Source organism: Macrobrachium rosenbergii, chromosome 5 (assembly GCF_040412425.1).
Source record: "Macrobrachium rosenbergii isolate ZJJX-2024 chromosome 5, ASM4041242v1, whole genome shotgun sequence".
NCBI lineage: Eukaryota > Metazoa > Arthropoda > Malacostraca > Decapoda > Palaemonidae > Macrobrachium > Macrobrachium rosenbergii.
Window position 1 is genome coordinate 65,918,776 of NC_089745.1, and position 20,561 is coordinate 65,939,336.

General features: G+C 37.8%; 1 protein-coding gene across 2 annotated transcripts in view; it reads right to left on the reverse strand.

Annotated features, from left to right (window-relative positions):
- The window catches only part of LOC136838862 (uncharacterized), a 95,626-nt gene that overhangs the window by 18,471 nt on the left and 56,594 nt on the right, over positions 1–20,561 (reverse strand). For both annotated transcript variants that reach the window (XM_067104523.1, XM_067104522.1), the window contains exons 7-9: positions 13,195–13,287; positions 11,915–12,069; positions 11,169–11,339 (exon numbers count right to left, since the gene is read on the reverse strand). In XM_067104523.1, coding sequence (XP_066960624.1) covers positions 11,169–11,339; positions 11,915–12,069; positions 13,195–13,287 — 419 coding nt within the window. The remainder of the gene's footprint in view (positions 1–11,168; positions 11,340–11,914; positions 12,070–13,194; positions 13,288–20,561) is intronic.

A 20,561-nucleotide genomic window follows, 5' to 3' on the forward strand; every position in this document is an offset into this window, starting at 1 on the left:
TGGATTCTATATTTTGGACATACCTTTAAAATATGCTTTACTGTTATTTGTATATTACATATTTCGCACATAGGTATAGGGGCATGGGGGTTACTCATCAGGTAATCATGTGTCAGTTTAGTGTGGCCAATTCTTAGCCGTGTCAACATTACTGAAAACCTGTGGCAATTCTGATAGGATGATGGCCACGGGTCTACAGTTTCTTTTATTTCTCTTAATTTATTGTTAAGATTGCTTTCCCTCCAGTTATTTTGCCATTTCTTCTTAATCACCGCTTTACTGTATCTAGTATAATCTTCTAATGGTAATAATTCTGCTGATATTGGGAGTGTTCTAGCCTCTTTTGCATAGGTGTCAGCTTTTTCATTGCCTTCTAATCCTATGTGAGATGGTATCCAACATAGAAAATTTGGCAATTCGCGACTTTTTCACCGAGAAATATTCACTAATTAGTGTATTTTGATGTTATTTTCATGACTAAATACATTTTTTATGATAAAAAAATGAATCACTAATTTTCAAATATTAAGATTAATAAGATTAAATAATAATAATAATAATAATAATAATAATAATAATAATAATAATAACAATAACAAAAATGCCCAACTGGAAAGCCCCAGGTCCTGATGAAGTCCATGGATACTGGCTAAAAAACTTCAAGGCCCTACACCCACGAAGAGCAGAACAACTCCAGCACTGTATCACAAACCACCAAGCGCCCAAATGGATGACCACACGAACGTCCTTAGTACAGAAAGACAAGAACAAGGGAAATACAGCAAGTAATTACAGGCCCATCACCTGCCTACCAATAATGTGGAAGTTGCTAACAGGTATCATCAGTATCATCAGTGAAAGGCTATACAACTACATAAGAGAATACAAACACCATCCCCCACCAACAAATAGGCTGCAGAAGGATGTGTAGGGGCATGAAAGACCAGCTCCTGATAGACAAAATAATAATGAAGAATAGTAAGAGAAGGAGAACCTACTTAAGCATGGCATGGATTGACTACAAGAAAGCCTTTGACATGATACCTCACATGTGGCTAACAGAATGCCTGAAAATATATGGGGCAGAGGAAAACACCATCAGCTTCCCAGAAAATACAGTACTTACAAGCTCTGGGATAAGACTAGCAAAGGTTAACATCAGGAGAGAGATCTTACAAGGAGACTCACTGTCCCCACTACTCTTCATAGTAGCCATGATTCCCATGACAAAAGTACTGAAGATGGATGCTGGGTACCAGCTCAAGAAAGGAGGCAACACAATTAACCATCTGATGTTCATGAATGACATCAAGCTGTATGGTAAGAGCATCAAGGAAATATATACCCTAATCCAGACTGTAAGGATTGTATCTGGGGACATCAGGATGGAGTTTGGAATAGAAAAATGCACCTTGGTTAACATACAAAAAAGCAGAGTAACAAGGACTGAAGGGATAAGGCTACCAGATGGGAACAGCATCAAACACTTAGATGAGACACGATGGAAATACCTGGGAATAATAGGAGAGGATATAAAACACCAAGAGATGAAGGATATGGTCAAGAAATAATATATGCAAAGACTTAATGCGATACTCAAGTCAAAACTCAATGCCGGAAACATGATGAAAGCCATAAACACATGGGCAGTACCAGCAATCAGATACAGCACAGGAGTAGTGGAGTGGAGTGGACTCCGCAGCATAGAACAGAAAACTAGGAAACACATGAAAATACATAAAAGCACTACACCCAAGAGCAAATACAGACAGACTATACATAACACGAAAGGAAGGGGGGAGCAGGCTACTAAGCATAGAAGACTACGTCGAGAGCAGAGCGCTAGGGCAATATCTGAAAACCAGTGAAGACGAGTGGCTAAGGAGTGCATGGGAAGAAGGACTGATAAAAGTAGACGAAGACCCAGAAATATACAGAGACAGGAGAATGAAAAACAGAACAGAAGAATGGCATAACAAACCAATGCACGGACAGTACATGAGACAAACTAAAGAACTGGCCAGCGATGAAACATGGCAATGGCTACAGAGGGGAGAACTCAAGAAGGAAACAGAAGGAATGCTAACAGTGGCACAAGATCAGGCCCTAAGAACAAGATATGTTCAAAGAACAATAGATGGAAATAACATCTTACCCCTATGCAAGGAGTGCAATATGAAAGATGAGACCATAAATCACATAACAAGTGAATGTCCGGCGCTAAAACAGACCCAGTATAAAAAGAGGCATGATTCAGTGGCAAAAGCCCTACTGGAGCCTGTGCAAGAAACACCAGCTAGCTTGCAGTAATAAGTGGTATGAACACCAACCTGAGGGAGTGGCAGAAAATGATCAGGCAAAGATCCTCTGGGACTATGGTATCAGAGCAGATAGGGTGATACGTGCCAATAGACCAGACATGATGTTGATTGACAAAATCAAGAAGTATCACTCATTGATGTCGCAATGCCATGGGACACTAGAGTAGATGAGAAAGAAAGAGAAAAATTTATAAGTATCAAGACCTGAAAAAAAAAAGTATACTTTAGTTTTACCAGACCACTGAGCTGATTAACAGCTCTCCTAGGGCTGGCCCAAAGGATTAGACTTATTTTACGTGGCTAGGAACCAATTGGTTACTTAGCTACGGGACCTACAGCTTATTGTGGAATCCAAACCACATTATAGCGAGGAATGAATTTCTATCACCAGAAATAAATTCCTCTAACTCTTCATCAGCCGGCCGCGGGAATTGAACTCCGGCCCATCGAGCGAGACCTGAAAATCGAAATAAGAAGGATATGGGATATGCCAGTGGAAACAGTACCCATAATCACAAGGACATTAGGCACAATCCCAAGATCCCTGAAAAGCAATCTGGAAAAACTAGATGCCGAAGTAGCTCAAGGACTCATGCAGAAGAGTGTGCTACTAGAAACAGCACACATGGTGAGAAAAGTGATGGACTCCTAAGGAGGCAGGATGCAACCCGGAACCCCACACTATCAAAACCACCCAGTTGAATAGGATGACTGTGATAGACACACAAAAAAAAAAAAAAAAAAAAATAAAAAAATAAATAATAATAATAATAATAATAATAATAATACTGTAAGATTGAATAATATGTAATAAGATGAAATAATACTGAACTTAAAGACAGAGAGAAACAGATGGTAAAAATCTGGCTTCCTCCCCTCCATTCAGGGGACCTGTTTCTCTCTCTCTTTCTCCCTTCCTATCTCAGTTCTCTCTCTCTCTCTCACTGAGATGAGAGAATTTTTATGGTATATTTATTTGTTTTGTATGATAAATAAATGATTCACCTAACAATAAGTACTAATTTTCAAATATTAATAATAAAAATAACACTAATAATATACTGTAAAATATTTATGCATTTCTATAGTGGGCTATGAAAAATTTTAGACAAACAAATTTCAACCCCAGTCTTTCCCTGAGTCTTGGAGCTAAGGGCAGAGGGTGAACCTGTCAAATATGTCAAATTACTTGACATTTCTGACCAAGGGCAGATATCATGAGGTGCAAGAAAGAATATCTAAGCATAAGGACCATGATCTGAGATCAGACCTTTGTCAAGGGAAAGTGACATGGGCTGCAGCCCAAACTTTGAAGAACACAGCACTCGTGACCAGAGGCATGCACAGTGACAAGATCAAATCTGTACTAATACCAAAAATATCTATGTTGGAGATATGACTAGGGCACTCAAAAAGAGGAACTGTGACCAAAAGACAGAACCAAGCCAAGACTACACCCTTGGAGTCTAGTCTTGGCTTGGTTGTCTTCTGGTCACAGCTCCTCCTTTTTGAGTGCCCTAGTCATGTCTCCATCACCAGCATTTTTGGCATTAGCAGGGTCTAGTTTTGGCTCAGGTCTTGACTTCTGGTCACAGCTCCCCTTCTTGAGTGCCCTAGTCGTATCTCCAACATCAAAATTTTTCGCATTAGCGCAGCTTTGATCTTGTTACTGTGCAGGCCACTTGCCATGAGTGCTGCTTTCTTCAAAGTTCACGCTACAGCTCATGTCCCTTTCCCTTGACACAAGTCTGGTCTCAGATCATGACTCCTTAAATTTATTCTTTCTTGCACCTCATGACATCAGGGAGGTTTTGGTCCCATCATTGATCTGGCCCGTTTGGATGGCTGTAGGTGCATCCCCCTGTCATAAGAGCAACTTCAGCCATCAGGTTTAGGCCTCTGACCAGCCAGAATTTGGTTTCCAGGTAATGAACACAGAACAGGAGGAGATCAGTGCACTTAACTTCCCTTCCACCTTGACTTCATCAGTGGTAGACTCTGTTTTGCAGAAGGAAGAAGACTGCTATCCAGTAGGAGGGAAACAACCATGACCTGGAGAAGGTACACATTGTTTAGGTAGACAACACTATGTTATAGAAGACAGACTTCATGCCAAGAGAGTGCTTTCTTTGCTTAGTAAAGCTTTGGTTCTGGTGATTCACAAGGTTCTGTACATGAAGGCAAATGTTCCCTGACTTTTGTGTCAACATCCAATACAACTGAGCTCTAGTTTGCTGCCTTTGTTAATGTCCACCTCTTCCTACATAACATGATTAAGGAGCTGATAAAGAAATGTGATTTAGTAGCAACGTAGAACAACTATGAAGAACTTGAAAACCACACCTATCAGTAGATTTGTGCCAGAAGCCAGTAAGGAGAGAGACAAGGACATACCAACAGCAAGTAGTAGTCTGTCTCCTCAAGTTAGAAAAAGGAAAACCACACAATCAAGACAGAACACCATTTCCTTCAAACCAATGAGGGTGGTTTTTGCTTTGAGAAAACACTTGCCTTTTGTCTGGAAAGAACCTACCACACAGGTAGAAGAACCCCTGGAAAGGGGAGGAAAAATGTTACAAATGCCTTTCATGAACTCCTTTCACTGTGGGGGTTGTCTCCAGAAATGTTAGAAGTTGTGGGAGCATATAGATAGTGAGCCCTTTCTGGACTTGCCGCCTCAATAACCTCACAGACACTCAATTTTGGATCCTAAAGTCAGGATACTGAGAGGTCCTGAGCACTGGACAACGTGAGGTCAATGCTGGAAAAGTGCACAATGCTACTGGCCTTTGGCAACTCTGCAATTCTCAAGTTATATGTTTGCAGCTGCCAACATAATTCTCCAATTGAGATAGAGATTTCATAGCATCTGTGGACCTGAGGAACATTTACATCCACAATTCTGTGGCCCCTTCATTCATGTGATATATATACTCTATATGGTTAGGAATGCCTTTCCAATTCATGATTTATTTACTTTAGCTAACAACTGCACTCATGTTTTTCCAGAACTTTGCTCCAGCTACAACAAGGACACACAAGAATGGGTTAAGGCTCCAGATAACTGGACTACTGGCTTGACCAGCAGTACTTCATTGACACTTTCAGCAGCTCCTCCAACTCTGAAAGTTTCTGGGTCTCCAAGTCAACTGGAAGAAGTTTGACTTGGCATGGTTTACAAGAGTAGCCTATCTCGGGATGGACATCAACACCACATGCACTTTGTTCACCTGATGGAATGAAGTATCCAGTTGTTGCATACATTAATGCAGCTGGTTTAGAATATATTCCATTAAACTGCAGTTCATTAAGACTTGGTCAGTTGCAACCCAACTTCAAAGCACCTCAATCCTATTAACCCTTAAACGCCGAGCCTCTTTTTACAAAAGTGTCTGCCGCATGCTGGTGGCGTTTGGGAGTTAGCGCCGAAGAGGAAAAAAGTTTTTTTAAAAATCACAGCACGCTTAGTTTTTAAGATTAAGAGTTCATTTTTGGCTCCTTTTTTTGTCATTGCCTGAAGTTTAGTATGCAACCATCAGAAATGAAAAAATATCATTATCATATATAAATATTGAAATATATGACAGTGCAAAAAAAAAAGTTCATATATAATTGTATACAAATCGTGCTGTGAGCAAAACGGTTAAACCTAATGAGTTATTTTTTTTTCTTTGTATTGTACACTAAATTGCGATGATTTTGGTATATAACAAATTGTAAAATGATCTAAGCAACACAGAGAAAATATTATCACAAAATGATGCATGAATTCGTAACGTGCGGACATAAAAAAAAGTTTTTTCAAAAGTTCACCATAAATCGAAATATTGTGCTAGAGACTTCCAATTTGTTGCAAAATGAAGGTAATTGATTGAATATTACTACACTGTATGTGTTTTAGCTTACAATTGCAGTTTTCGACCATTTCGGTCGAGTTAAAGTTGACCGAAGGTAGAATTTTTTCTATTTATCGTGATTTATATGAAAATATTTCAAAACTGATAAAAGCTACAACCATGAGTTATTTTTGTTGTATTCTACATGAAATTGCACACATTTTCATACATGAAACTTTATGTAATGACTAATATAAAACGGTGCAAACATTACAACAAAGTGACGAAAGAATTTCTGAGATGTTCGGCCGAGTTACCGAGCGGACGTAAGGAAAAAGTTTTTTTCAAAAATTCACCATAAATCGAAATATTGTGCTAAAGACTTCCAATTTGTTGCAAAATAAAGGTAAATGATTGAATATTACTAGAATGTAAGAGTTTTAGCTTACAATTGCGTTTTTCAACCATTTCGGTCAAGTTAATGTTGACCGAAGGTTGAAATTTTGGCACTTATCGTGATTTATATGAAAATATTTCAAAACTGATAAAAGCTACAACCATGTGTTATTTTTCGTTGTATTCTACATGAAATTGCACACATTTTAATATATAAAACTTTATATAACGACTGATATAAAACGGTGCAAACATTACGACAAAGTGACGAAAGAATTTCTTAGATGTTCGGCCGAGTTACCGAGTGCGGACGTAAGGATAGTTTTATTTTTTTTTTTAAATTTACCATAAATCGAAATATTGTGCTAAAGACTTCCAGTTTGTTGCAAAATGAAAGTACATGTTTGAATATTACTAGAATGTAAGAGTTTTAGCTCACAATTGCGTTTTTCGACCATTTCGGTCGAGTCAAAGTTGACCGAAGGTTGAAATTTTGGCACTTATCGTGATTTATATGAAAATATTTCCAAAATGATAAAAGCTACAACCATGGGTTGTTTTTTGTTGTATTTTACATGAAATTGTGCACATTTTCATATATAAAACTTTATGTAACGGCTAATATAAAACGGTGCAAACATTACGACAAAATGACGAAAGAATTTCTGAAATTCTCGGCCGAGTTACCGCGCGGACGCAAGGAAAAAGTTTTTTTCAAAAATTCACCATAAATCGAAATATTGTGCTAGAGACTTCCGATTTGTTGCAAAATGAAGGTAAATGACTGAATATTACTAGAATGTAAGAGTTTTAGCTTACAATTGCATTTTTCGACCATTTCGTTTGAGTCAAAGTTGACCGAAGTTTGAAATTTTTTGTAGTCGACGTACGGTACGTCCACTCATCACCCAACAGACAATTTTAGTCGACTTACGATACATCCAGTCGCTGTTTAAGGGTTAAGTTCAGTTCTACAATGGTAGCAAGATCAGCAGAACCTCAAGTAGTAGCATCATTGGTTATGCCTCCTTCAGAGTTGCATTTGTATAAATATGGTGAGCTCATTTGCTGGACCTCCAAGCAACTGGGAATTAGTCTCTTCAGGATAAGAAGCAGTATATCAATATCCCGGAACTACAGTAATCTTTCTGGATTTGCTGGCTGTCATACTTCAAGTCAAGAGGCAAGGAAGGTGGGGTGACAATGGACAACTTTACCACAGTGCCAGACATGAAAAAACAAACAGGCATAAAATACTGGAGAGTTTGTTATCTGGTAATCAGGATCTACGGGGCAAAGAAAACCAGGTGATCACTACAAGGGTTGCTCAGGGAAGGAAGTGTGGCATTAGGTGCCTTAATCACGAAGGATCAAGCTCTTTCCTACGAATCATTGTTCAATGTCTCATCCAGGTGTATATAGAGCCCTATGGTAAATGTGGGGAAACGCCAGGAACGAGCTATTTGTGGCCAGCCTCTACTACAAATTCCCAACATTTTACTCAGCCCTTCCAGATCCACCAGCCTAGAAGGCTGATACATTCATCCATTCTTGAGACAGCCTGGAAGTCTAAACTTTCCCAATCTTTTTTCAGCTAAGAAAATTTGCCAAAAGGTCTTCACTTCTCAGGATTTGACATTCACTAGTAGTACCCTTTTTTTCCAAAGTGGTTCTAGCTCTAATGGCCAACCTCCCTATGAAACATTTAATTAATGGTTCTATCTTCAGGGATTCTCGTGATTACTGTAGTAATTTCAGCATATTTTATCTTTAATTTTGTATTTCAGTTACTCTATTCTTACATTATAATTTTTGCACTGCACCACTAATTGTAAAATTCTAAGTAATTCTAAGTAATTTGCAACTTGGTGTTCTGAGTAACTCCAGGTTTTCATCCCTGGGTTGATAGTAGTTTCTGTAAGTACTGTATTTTCCTTTTTTTTATAATGCAGCTAAGTCTTCATTTTCTTTAAATAACTAAACTTGTTTTATTTGCACTACTGTAATTTAAAATTATAACTATCAAAAGCGTGAGCATTTGCATCTAATTAGCAATGTACCATTAGCTAGTTAACTTTTGGTTTTAAAAAGTGACCAATCACTTTTAACCAGGATATTCTTGTATATTTCATTGCTATTAAAAATATGCTTAAAGTACTGTTTTATAAAAATTTTAAGTGTAATTCTTTAACTTAATATAATTTTCAAAACCTTTGGATTTAGGGTTAATGAGCTCCTCACTTGTTTTTCCCCTAGTAATTTTGTGTTTGTATCTGCACTGTGTCATTTGATTTTTTTTTTTTTTAGTAAAAGGTTAAGTAAAGTTATGTAACTTATCATGCAAATATTGTTTTGAATTCATTATAAAACTTAATTTTACCTTGATTTCACAAGCCACTTAGGCTACACGAAAACTTGTTAAGCACAGACATGTTTTCCTTATGTAAGTTATAAATATATATATATTGTATTTATATTACGTACTCTACCTTTTCATTCAGTGGCAGTGAGGATTTCTCCAAAGCGCAAATTTTATGAGTGAAAATGCTACCGTATACTAGGATATTCAAAATTCCTGGCCTAACTCTGGCTAGCCTATGCAAATATACTCTACATCAATGAAACCTACAGACTCAAAAGAAGAACATAACACTGCAGTATAGCATAAATGTAATAACCCAAAAAATTCAAAAGATACAATACTTTAGCAAGGGAAACATCATTTAAGACCTTCATCACATTAGGATCATCTACCCAAACTATGTATTCAAGATCAACTAAATCATCGTACACAAGCAACCGGTAGTGGTGGATATAATGTTTGCATATTTCATGTGTTTTGTAAGTACTGTATAATAAATGCTACATACAGGTAAAAATAAAATAAAAACATAATGACTAGACAAACCACAAAATATAAATGACACTGCACAATAAAGTTTACAGACACTGTACTATGTCAGACTGTTATGCCAATCACTTATAAACCTAAAGGACATTATTAGCATGCACCAACCTCATGGGACTAGCTGCTGCTGTTCTTTTATTCTAAGATGATTGAAGTGTCTTGGAATTCATGCAGTGAATGAATCAAGTCTTGCATTTAGAAAATTAATTTTTCTCATACAAGCAGGTATCCACAGTGGAAGAAGCATGACTAGCAAAAAAAAAAAAAAAAACTAACATGAAACATGAGATGATCATTTGCATAGGGGTAGGGATGGAAGGAACAGATAATGATGATAATGAAAGATGAGCAGGAAGCAAAACCAGGGCTTCAAAGGACTGGGTGACCAGGAGACAGGTAAACCTCTCCTGGGTAGCACACTGACTTCATGAGGAAAGGGATCTTTCAGGCCTTCAGGAGAATAGGACAACGAAGATATGGAAGCCTCATGTAAACAGACCTAAATTTTGACTGCAAGACTGACAACATGGCTCAACAGCAACCAATTAGAGGGTGCATCAAAGGAGGTCTTAGTCATATGATACATGTAAGTTCTTCTCTGGTCATGAGGAAATCACCAATCAACAGATGAGTTCACTTATGCCCAACATGTCTTCTACAGAGAACACTGTTGGCCTGGATATGAAGGACATTTTCATGAGGATCCTTATCCAAGAACATAGACAAGTTGCAAGAACACTAATCTGTCCCAACACATACACTGTGACATAATTAACCACAATAAATGGAAAACTTTCACTGTAAAAAGAATATCTCAAAAAAGAAATTAAAACCTGAAGATAACCCATTACCATGAAACTGGCAAGCAAAGCAACAGTGCACTATTGAAATAATCACAATTACAGAAATTCAATAATGAAAAAATTTACAACTACTGATGCAACTCCATAACTGCATTAAAAGAATTACAGCCCCAAAAAGATATCATAACCACGCAATCCCTAGGAACCAAAATTTAAGGAAATACGTTACAAAACAAAGTAACTCTACTCATAGTAACCAAAGACCAGGGAGTAACACCACTGGCCAAAAGATAAAACAAAACATTAACACTCAAAATTTCACCATCCACTACAAAAGCATTTCAATGTGGTAATCATGAATTAAAATGAATGGCACATCAAAAAACACTTAAGGTACTACTACTGAAGAGCATCTCAGTATGTGCCTGCACTCAGTGGGAAGATGGAACATGGTCTGGGTATGCACAGTGAGTTTTTGTCTTTCAAGCTCTTTCAAGTGGATGGGAACTGAATTCCAAACTGCTCTTGCTGTATTCAAATCTCATTTCCACAAAATGAGGCTATTTATGATTATGGGTTCATCTGACAAACTGCTATATCATAAAAACATTTTTAGCAGAAAAATATTTGTGCTTCTATCTCTTTCTCTCTCTCTTTCAAAAATTAAATTTTTGAGAAGGAAAAAGCAAGAGAAAGGCAAGCAAATGCACAATAAGTGTACAGTTTATCTTAATGCAATGCATACATGTACTTATACACATGCACACTTCTACATACCAAATAACTAAGAAAAATTACCAAAGAAATTAAAATTGATGTAAATTGCACTTGGTTCATGTCTCAAGAATATATTAATTGAAAGATAAGACTAATTTTACGTTAAAATGTCTTTTATTTCACTGACCTGCAACAGCCACATGACAGAAATGGACTCAGAATTGTGGCTAGATATGAATACATAATGGATTTGGCAGGAGGATTTGGGATAAGTGGAGTCGGCCCACCACAGCTTACCAAAACCACCAATCTTACGGATAATGGACGTCCCCTTGCTAGTGCTGCAGCCAAGGATGCCCTGTAAAAAATCAACACTGTATAACAATTTTGGGGGGAAAAATAAGCTTCAAACTATCTTTATATATAAAAGGTAAAACAACTGTTCACTAAATATGCAAGACATGGAATACAATGATTAATTTACATTATACAAATATTGTAAAAACTCAAGTTACTATTATTCTCTATGTAGTACAGTACATTAAATATGGAAGAATACATTTTGTCATTTAATTGTCTAGACGTTTATAGAATTTGGAAATATGTAAATTTTTAATCCTTACAAGATTACTACCAACAAGACACTTGACCGCAGTTCTAATAAGCTTAAAAAATGTTTCCCTGGTACTGTACAGTATATTAAAAATGACTCAAACATTGGCAAAGAATGAAACTGAAGTTCCACTCTACCTATCATTCAGAAGTTTCATTGATCAACATTTCTGTAAAAAGAAATTAAAACAAATTTTTAAAAATTTCATTAGGTAAATAAATAGCTATTTACTGTAATGTACATTACTCATCTTTTCTCAAGCATTTTACCTTGGAGAGCACACCTAAGTTATCAAAGTTGCCCAATAAGAATTGCCTTACCCATAACCATGTCCAATCACAACACACTTTCGTCCTTGAGGTATAAAGAGATCAAAGACAAGAGTAATGTGATCAAGCATTTGTGAAAAGGTGTATTGCGATGGATCCCTGGGAGCTGAGCTTAACCCATGGCCTAGTAAGTCTGGTGCAACAACCTGTTAAATAAGCAAGAAATATTTCATTTACAGGTGCTTTGTGCATAAAAATCTAAATTACTACATTGAAAGTAAAACTGTATTTTCTGCTATAATGGACACCTGAATACATACCCACATACAAAAAAATTTTAGTTACTTATACCAATAATAAAATATTTATCCTTAGATTGTACCAACTATTTCTAAAGTTGAACAAGCCCGGGAAATGTTTATAACTAGGATATCTGTCTTTTACACCAAGTTTTGACAAACTTGATATCCCTTAATACAATGTGATTAATGTAAAGAGTAACCCAGAGAGGAAAGGTCTGCAATAATGTACAATAACATAATGTATTACATAAATGTCAATTAAATATTCTACCTGAGAAAGGGGGGAAGCATAGTAAATGTGTAGTGTTTCATAATTTATGTTAAAAGAGAAACATAAATATGTTCAAGGTCTTTCATACTATAAGAGTTTTCTGCATTTTAAATATCTTGTAAGCATAAGCAGGTATAACTACATAATGCTACATTTTAGTTAGGCTATACTGTACAAATTTTCAGATGCAATAATTTTGTAAATATATCTCTGGAATTGAATAAATATTCTAAACTGAATGACAATTACAAAATCTTGGTTAGGATATAATATTAATTATAAATGGAATTGTTTACATGGAACTGTTTTACACTGTAAGCTATACAGATTGCTCCAGGATATCATGTAAATGCACGTAATCTTCGTTACTTAATGGATTTCGTTACTCAGTGGGAGGACACCCCTGACTGAAGAAATTAGATATCAAAGGGAGTGGAGGGAAAGTAAAAAGAAAAAAGCATTGCACTTCTCCCCAAAATAAGTCCCACTTTTTCATAGATTATAGTCACACAACACTATGTACTGACTTGAGTTCATGTAGATAAGTCCAAGATATTATTAATGTTGCTCAGTAGTTCCTCAATAATACCACTGAAATTTTCCTGATGTATATTCTTGAAGACTCTCATGCGTTAAGAAGCTATCAGGATATGTAAAAAAAAATTATTCTCTCTCTCTCTCGTGTGTATGTGTGTGTGTGTGAAAAAGATGACCACAGTCTTTGAACAATTACTAAAAGGAAATAAAATTGGCCTTACCTCATAACCACAGCAAACAAAATACCACAGCTGTTGTCGCCATAAATCACTGCTTCCTCCCATGCCATGTAAAAATAGTAGTAACGGTTTTTGCTGTTTAAGAGGAAAATATTTAACAAATGTCATTAAAATATATCTCACTAAAACAATATAACTACAGAGTATTTAATACATGATAATTACCTACATTACAGTACATGGAAAGCTGTGAAGATTCTGTACTACTGTCAAAAGTATTTTTGTTGTACATACAGCATCACTTTACCATATGTTAATGTCAGATTTAGCTGACATTGTGCCAACATGTGCTATTTCATTCTGCTCAAAATAACTGCTTAAAATATAAACAAATGTTACCATATATTAGGAAGAACTACTTTTACATGTTTTATAATAATGAATCTACAAAAATCCAGAATACAGTAACATTTACAGGCAGAAAATATATCAGGTTTTTTCCTGGTCAGAGCAAAGATGCACTCAGCAGCTTGATGATGCCTAAATAATATCTTTACAGGATATTTAAAATATTACCAGATAATGCAAATTAAACCTATTCAATAAACCAACTTTTGCCTTTAGATATACTGTATGTTATTTTGATCAATAATTCTAATAAGTAATGAGATTATGATGTAGTGAACTGATAAGTCTTAAACAACAATAATCTCCCAAGTCAATAATTTATGCTCAGTTTTTAATGCATAATATTTCATCTTTAACTTTTCTTATACTTATAACAGTGCAAACTGGAACAATTGCATGAAACATAAGAAGAAACACACATCATTAAGCTTTATTCAAAGCTTAATTTATTCAAAACATGGAATGAAAAAAATTCTATTTGCAAAGAATTGCAGGGATGTAAAAAATAAGAGAGCGCAGAAACGCTGATGAGAGCAATGGTGATGTAAAGATGTGAATGTAAACTATTCTGTAAGTCTGTTGTGTGGATCATACTGCACCTATAAAAATGACAAATTTTTAATTAAATTGTATTTTCCATAGCTAACAAACCTGCTGTCTTAACGTAAGGATAAATTCTTCTAGCGCCAGCTGGAAACTGGTAAAAATCATATCCAGGAGACAGTCTGGAGAGCAGAAGAGGCGGTTGACTCCAAGGTAGCAGCCTCCTAAGGAGTGAAGGAAGGGCCTCTGCCCTAACCTGAGCCAAAGACAACCCTGGAACTAAATGAACCAGATCTGGGTCCACTTGTCTACATTGCAGAGCCATTAGGGGTTGTGTAAAATCATTTATGTCGAGGAAGTGGTGGAGGTAGAAGCTTGAATGACTTATTTGATCGAAGAGAATTATAACGCCCAGATATAAGAGAATTAACATGACTCAGAACAGAATCAGCGTAATTCAAGCATGGCAACTCTATAGAAGTCTTTGAATCCTTCTTAGGACCAAGCAAAGTGTCAATGCCTGTACAGAAATCCAAAGAAGTCATTGCAATTTCCTTAGAAAGATTGTTGCACTCATGAATGAGCTCAAAATCCTCAGCCTATGTAGTAATAAACTCCTGGTTTTCTAAATCTTCTACCTCCTGACCACAGAAACCTCTTTCAATTCTATCAGTTAGATCCAAAAGGGGAACATCCTTGTTTAAAACTGGGGCAAAGGCCCTTACAGGTCCTAACACCTTCTTGGGGGCTTGAATGCCTGCCAATGACAAAGGTAGGTTATGGGAATCATCCCATTCACAAGAATGGGAGATAGACCTCCGATTTCTATGTGATGGACGTGTATCATTACACAGCTGTGCAGGTCTAATGACACGTCCGTGGCCAACTGAACTAGAATGGAGATCATGGTTCCTCCAGGAGATCGCGAATGAGAGAGGCGTTACGATGAAAAAGGGCAAGGCTCTAAGCCTGACCTATCTGGAGAAACTGCACATGCATGTTTCCCTTCACGGACGTGTCTCGAAACACAGCCTGGAAAACTGAGCGACAATCACAAACCCTCCTGGGAGAGCAAGAGCGAGAACAATGGACAGACGAACACCTATACAGACGTGAACCAAGAACTTCTGGGATGACGGAGACTTTCAGCATGGACGCATGAGCTAGAAAGAGACACGTCTCTCAAAGGCAAACATGACCAAGAAGACAACGGTCGACATTGGGTGCAAGTAAATGTACGCATGGATTTTCCACATGCGAGGGAGAACTGCAGGACCCGGGAGTGAGCTGATCTACAGAAGGCTTCTCTACATGGGACTTCTTAATTGGAGTCTTATTGTTTTTCTCATGAATTTGAACAGTACGATCAGGGGAATATGAAACCACTAAAGAATTCCTCTTGGAGATCTGTCTGGAAAAGCCTACCAAAGGCCAGTTGCTTAAATGTCAGAAACATGGCTGACACACATACGTGGTCGGAAGAGTCCTCCAATGTCTGTCCAATGTCTGACATAAAAAGGCTGGGCAGATGAAGATGACGAAGACGGAGCTGAAGACAAAGTTGAAGACAAAGACAGAGACAGATGCCTGTGATGTTTCCTCTTCATGACACGTCCATACCTTTCTCGGAAAACTATATCAACTCTGTCTACAACTGCTTGAATGAGAGTCTCAAGATGGAGCGGGAGCAGCATTCGCTGCCGCAGAAGCCGACCCAAAACAATGAGCAGCATACACCATTGACACCCGAGACGTCAGAGGAACCAAAACTCTAGGCAAAGGTGAAGGGGGAGCAGCAGATCTAGAACTGTCAAGGTGGACGAGACTGGAACCCGAGAAGATGTAGCCACTGCCAATGTTGACCCAAAATGTTGAGCAGAGTAAACCATTGACAGATGGGGTGTCACAGGAACTGAAGTTCTAGGCATAGGAGCGGGTAGAGCTGCAGGGCTGGAAACTGTCATGGCAGTCGACACGGGAAAGCGAGAAGACATCAAGTGGGACAACAGGCCACCCTAGGTCCTGATAGGCCTAACGACGCCTAAATGTCCGACATTTGCGCATCAGCTCCTGAAACAGTAGAAAAAGATGGCGCTGCCTCCTCCCTCTCAGGGGGAACTTTCCCCCCCCCACCCCTCGAGAGAGTGGGGGCAGCAAAGATAACAGCTGACTCCTCTCCCAAAACCCCTCCCAAGATGGCATCTCCATCTTCCTCCTATGCTGCCACTTCTTGACAAAGACCCTCCAATGCTCAGGAGACCAAGAACAGCACACAGAACAACTATTAGTAACAATACATACTTTAGCTCTGCATCTGCTGCAAGTTGAATGAGGGTCAGTCTCAACCAAGGCAAGAAAATGAGAGCAAGGGTACTTACCAACACCAAAGAAAACATGGGCAAACGAGGAGTAGAAAACACTGGCTTCAGTAGGAAGGGCAACAGCATGTCCTACTAACAAGCCGGTAAGGAAGAAACTGAATGTGTCATGGCATCATAGGTGTGAGGAGGTTGGCAGATGCCTCTTCTCGCATCCCACTGGCAGAACCCAGTTGCCACCAATTACCAGTTTCCAGCTGGCACTAGAAGAATTTATCCTTATGTTAAGACCCAGGTTTGTTCAGCAATGAACAATTATACATTATGCATACTATTTTGTTCTCATTATGTTTATAAGAGACTTGAGTGAACATTATGAGTTGCGTAGATAGTCTTCCCAAATATGATGATAAGAACCAGAAGCAAAGATATTAGTATTTCTTAGAAAATGAAAGAAAGATGCAGAGAAACACAAAAAAAGTTCCATCACACCTCAACTTATCAAACTTCAACTTGATAGGTTTTGTTTCTTGACAAGAGGATCTGAAGACCTAAAAGTTCAGGAAAAACTTAGATTTTGTATTTAATAAAAAATATAGAAAATGCTGAAACACATACAACTGACACTTGCCTGTCTACAACTGTAGGCATATGTTGTTTTGTTGCGAGGGCAACTGACCCTTCACAGTATGCGTGGCACTGTTTTACTTTGTCATTTTCTGAACATCTCAAAGAATTTGCACTAGCTTTTCACAAGCAAGCAAGTTTGTGATTTTATATGATTTTTGAGCAATTCACCCCATTTAAAAGTTTTTAAGCATTCAACATTGATATATACTGTAATGTACCAAAAGTTAATATTTCATTAAACTGATTCTACCCTGCCAATGAGATTCAGCAATTCTAGCTCAGGAAATGTCAAGAGTCATCATAAACTTATGGGAGTCACATGTACCTACATTGCATCTGAAAAATAATTGATATATAAGATATATCAATTTACTTAATACTAGTGAACTAGTTACGTACATTATGAAAAGGAAATAACACATTAAAATTGTATACAGTATTACAAGGTACTGTACATTGTGTATGTTTTGGATCTTGCAAACATGGTTTTGGTTTTCTGCAATGTTACCTTTTCTGAAGTGATGGATTTTACATATATGTCTCTGGAACTGAATAAGTTAAAGTGCGGGTTAAGTTAGGCTATAAATTACATGATATTACTGTATAGGCTACAATTACCAGCTGAAGTATATCTTGAAGACTAGACCCCTAAAATGTCTGAGATGAAAAGTTGTTACAGCAACACAATAGTTTGATGTAATTTGCATTAAAATGTGTAAAATTACATATCAAGCCTCTTTAACCATGCTAAGATCATTGACATGTATGGCTGATTTACACTGTTGGAGGGCTGTGGCAGTCTTCCTGTCCTTGGGGATCTTCTTCCTCCCAAGAGGATCCATTTTAGGCTGGTTCTGAACAAAACAGCAATAGTGCGCTGCGTAAACAAGTGGGTTCAAACTCGAGTTACATCAATTCAGGTTATGGTTCATTCTTCTCCATAACCAACACGCACAAGTGCCTCTGTCTGCCACCCTTCTCGTAGGGGTCTAAAGGGTCACTACCTTTTCCCTATCCAGGGCCTCCCCCCTGGTGTCAGAATAGTCCTTAGACGGAGCGTCATTCAGGTAGTCCTGTGATCTTTTCCTGGACCTCGAAGTAGGTCTGTTTGCAACCCATTTCAGCCACAAACTATCAAGCTGCCACGACTGGTATAAACTCAGCCTGCGTCAGCCTCCTCAAAGTTCTGGTGCCCTGGCTTTGTGGTCTTTGTGAATTTTACAGTTTAGGAGGAAACTGATATTGGTCCTGTTATTACTGTTTTCCTAAAATCAGTCAAGGGATCCTACTCTACTGCAGTATGGCTCTGCAGTTAAGTAACTAGCACTCTTCACATAGTTTTTGAAGCTACAGCAATGATTCGGCCGCATTGGCCCCGGGGAAAGTGTTTTGTTGGAACAAGACTCACAGGCCCTTAATTTTCATCCCTAAGGTCTGTGTTTGTCTTAGACCAGTACTCCGTCCACATTCGGTTTCCTGGTCTTTGAGTAATGTATCGGAGTTAGCTTCGGTAACCAACAATCATCTTGTTCTTACCTTTCCTTGTTGGGGAAGACCCAAATTTTTAATCAGCTTAGCTTCTAGTGCTAGTTTTCATGTACTGTCTGCCCTGTCTGTCAGAACCAATCATTTTGGTTGCCCCTCATCAGGGGTAGTGTTGCGAATTCCTCACCCTAACTTTCTATCTACAGTTGAGGGTCCTCATTTTCGGTGGTCACCTTGGAAAGTACTCCCCTTTCACAAGGTCTGTCTCTGTGCCCAGTTTTCTCCTTACAGGCTTTTTTAGACAGGACCTTGCAATTTTGTCAGGTCCTCTTTATTTAAAAAGGGGGTACTGTCATTGTGTCTGCTATTAGGCAGAAAGTATTTTCTTAATACAAGCCTATTCAGGTTCAATTCTAAAGCTCATGATCTTAGACGGTGGCCACTTACATTATTTTCGTTACATGAATTTAGAGGACCTTACTAATGTTCAGGGTGGAATTCTCTTTCTAATGTTCAGGGTGGAATTCTTCCCTAGTTTTCAACATCTCTATTTAAAGTCTTGAATAGCATAAGAATGATATTTATTTCTCTGTTATTATTTCACCGGCTGACACGGGACCCCGATCCAGAAAAAGGATTTTGACAAAGGAAAATCTATTTCTGGGGAGGGGCCCGTGTCACCCGGTGACCCTCCACTGTTTTTCATTCTCTCCCTCCCATGGTAAACATCATTCTAGTGGGGTGGGTGCTAACATGGAATGCGATTAGTGTTGCCTTGTGTACAGTCCGCGAGTGGTGCATGGGCTTGTATCGGCACCTCTCTCGCTGGGACTTTTGACATTGGGAATCTTTATAGGGCAGGGTCCCGTGATTGTGACAACCTCACCCTTTACCATATACGACTCCATTTCTTGGAGCTCGCTCTGGGGGTAGTAACCCCAGCTTTACATTTAGCTTTTCTCTGGTATCTAGCAACGGAATTACCTAGAAATAAGTGCTGAATGGATTATTTCACCGGGTGACACGGGCCCCTCCCCAGAAATAGATTTTTCCTTTGTCAAAATCCTTTTTATGACTTAGCCCACTCACCAAAACATCACTATGTAATCACTTTAAGTGTTTGATTAATAAATCTTAATTCACAATACTGTAACTGGCAATTATTTAAAATATAATACCATTATACTGTACAAAACATGTTGCATCCAGCCAGTCATCACCAAACAAGCACACCTTTATCATAATATAAAAAACCCTGTGTAAGTAAAGGTACTATACTTTTTCCTGCGCCTTTCCAGTTCTATTACTGTTTGTACTATGACATTTGGATTCAAATGAATCCTTTTTTTTTTTGTTTTACCAATTCAGACAATTTATAATCAAGAGAAAGATGAACTCTATTATTTCTTTATCTATTATGACTTTATATAAATACAGTACAGTGAACCTCCCGTATTCGCGGGGGATGCGTCCCACACCCCCCCCTTGAATATGTCAAATCCGTGAATGCTTAAAACCCCTCTAAACACACTTAGAACTGCCTATTTTGATAGCTTAAACCAAGAAAAACCCTGTAAAAATGTTTATACCTGAGTATTTTAATAGTTTTATCACAAAAAGTGCATTTATTCATGAAAATTATATGAAAATACAGTAATTAGTGAATATTTCTCAGTGAAAAATACCACGAATGGGCGAATTTTCCACGAATGATGGCTAGTTACGTTCCACAGACAAACCCGCGAATGCGTGAGTCCGTGAACCATGAGAATGCAAATATCGGGGGTTTACTGTATACTGTATATTGTTACATCCTTGAGATCTTAAGTATGGTAGCACATACAGGTAGCTTGTTTGAAGCTACAAATTAAATTAAAAAATGAAAACATAATTTACATAGCTTCCACAACTTCAATTGCAGTTACGCTACTTGGTCAATTCAATGCTTAATAATTCAAGGGAAGTGGAATGAAGAGCACTCTTACAGTTTTGTAAATGTGCAAGTGTATATTTGGTTGCAACTTT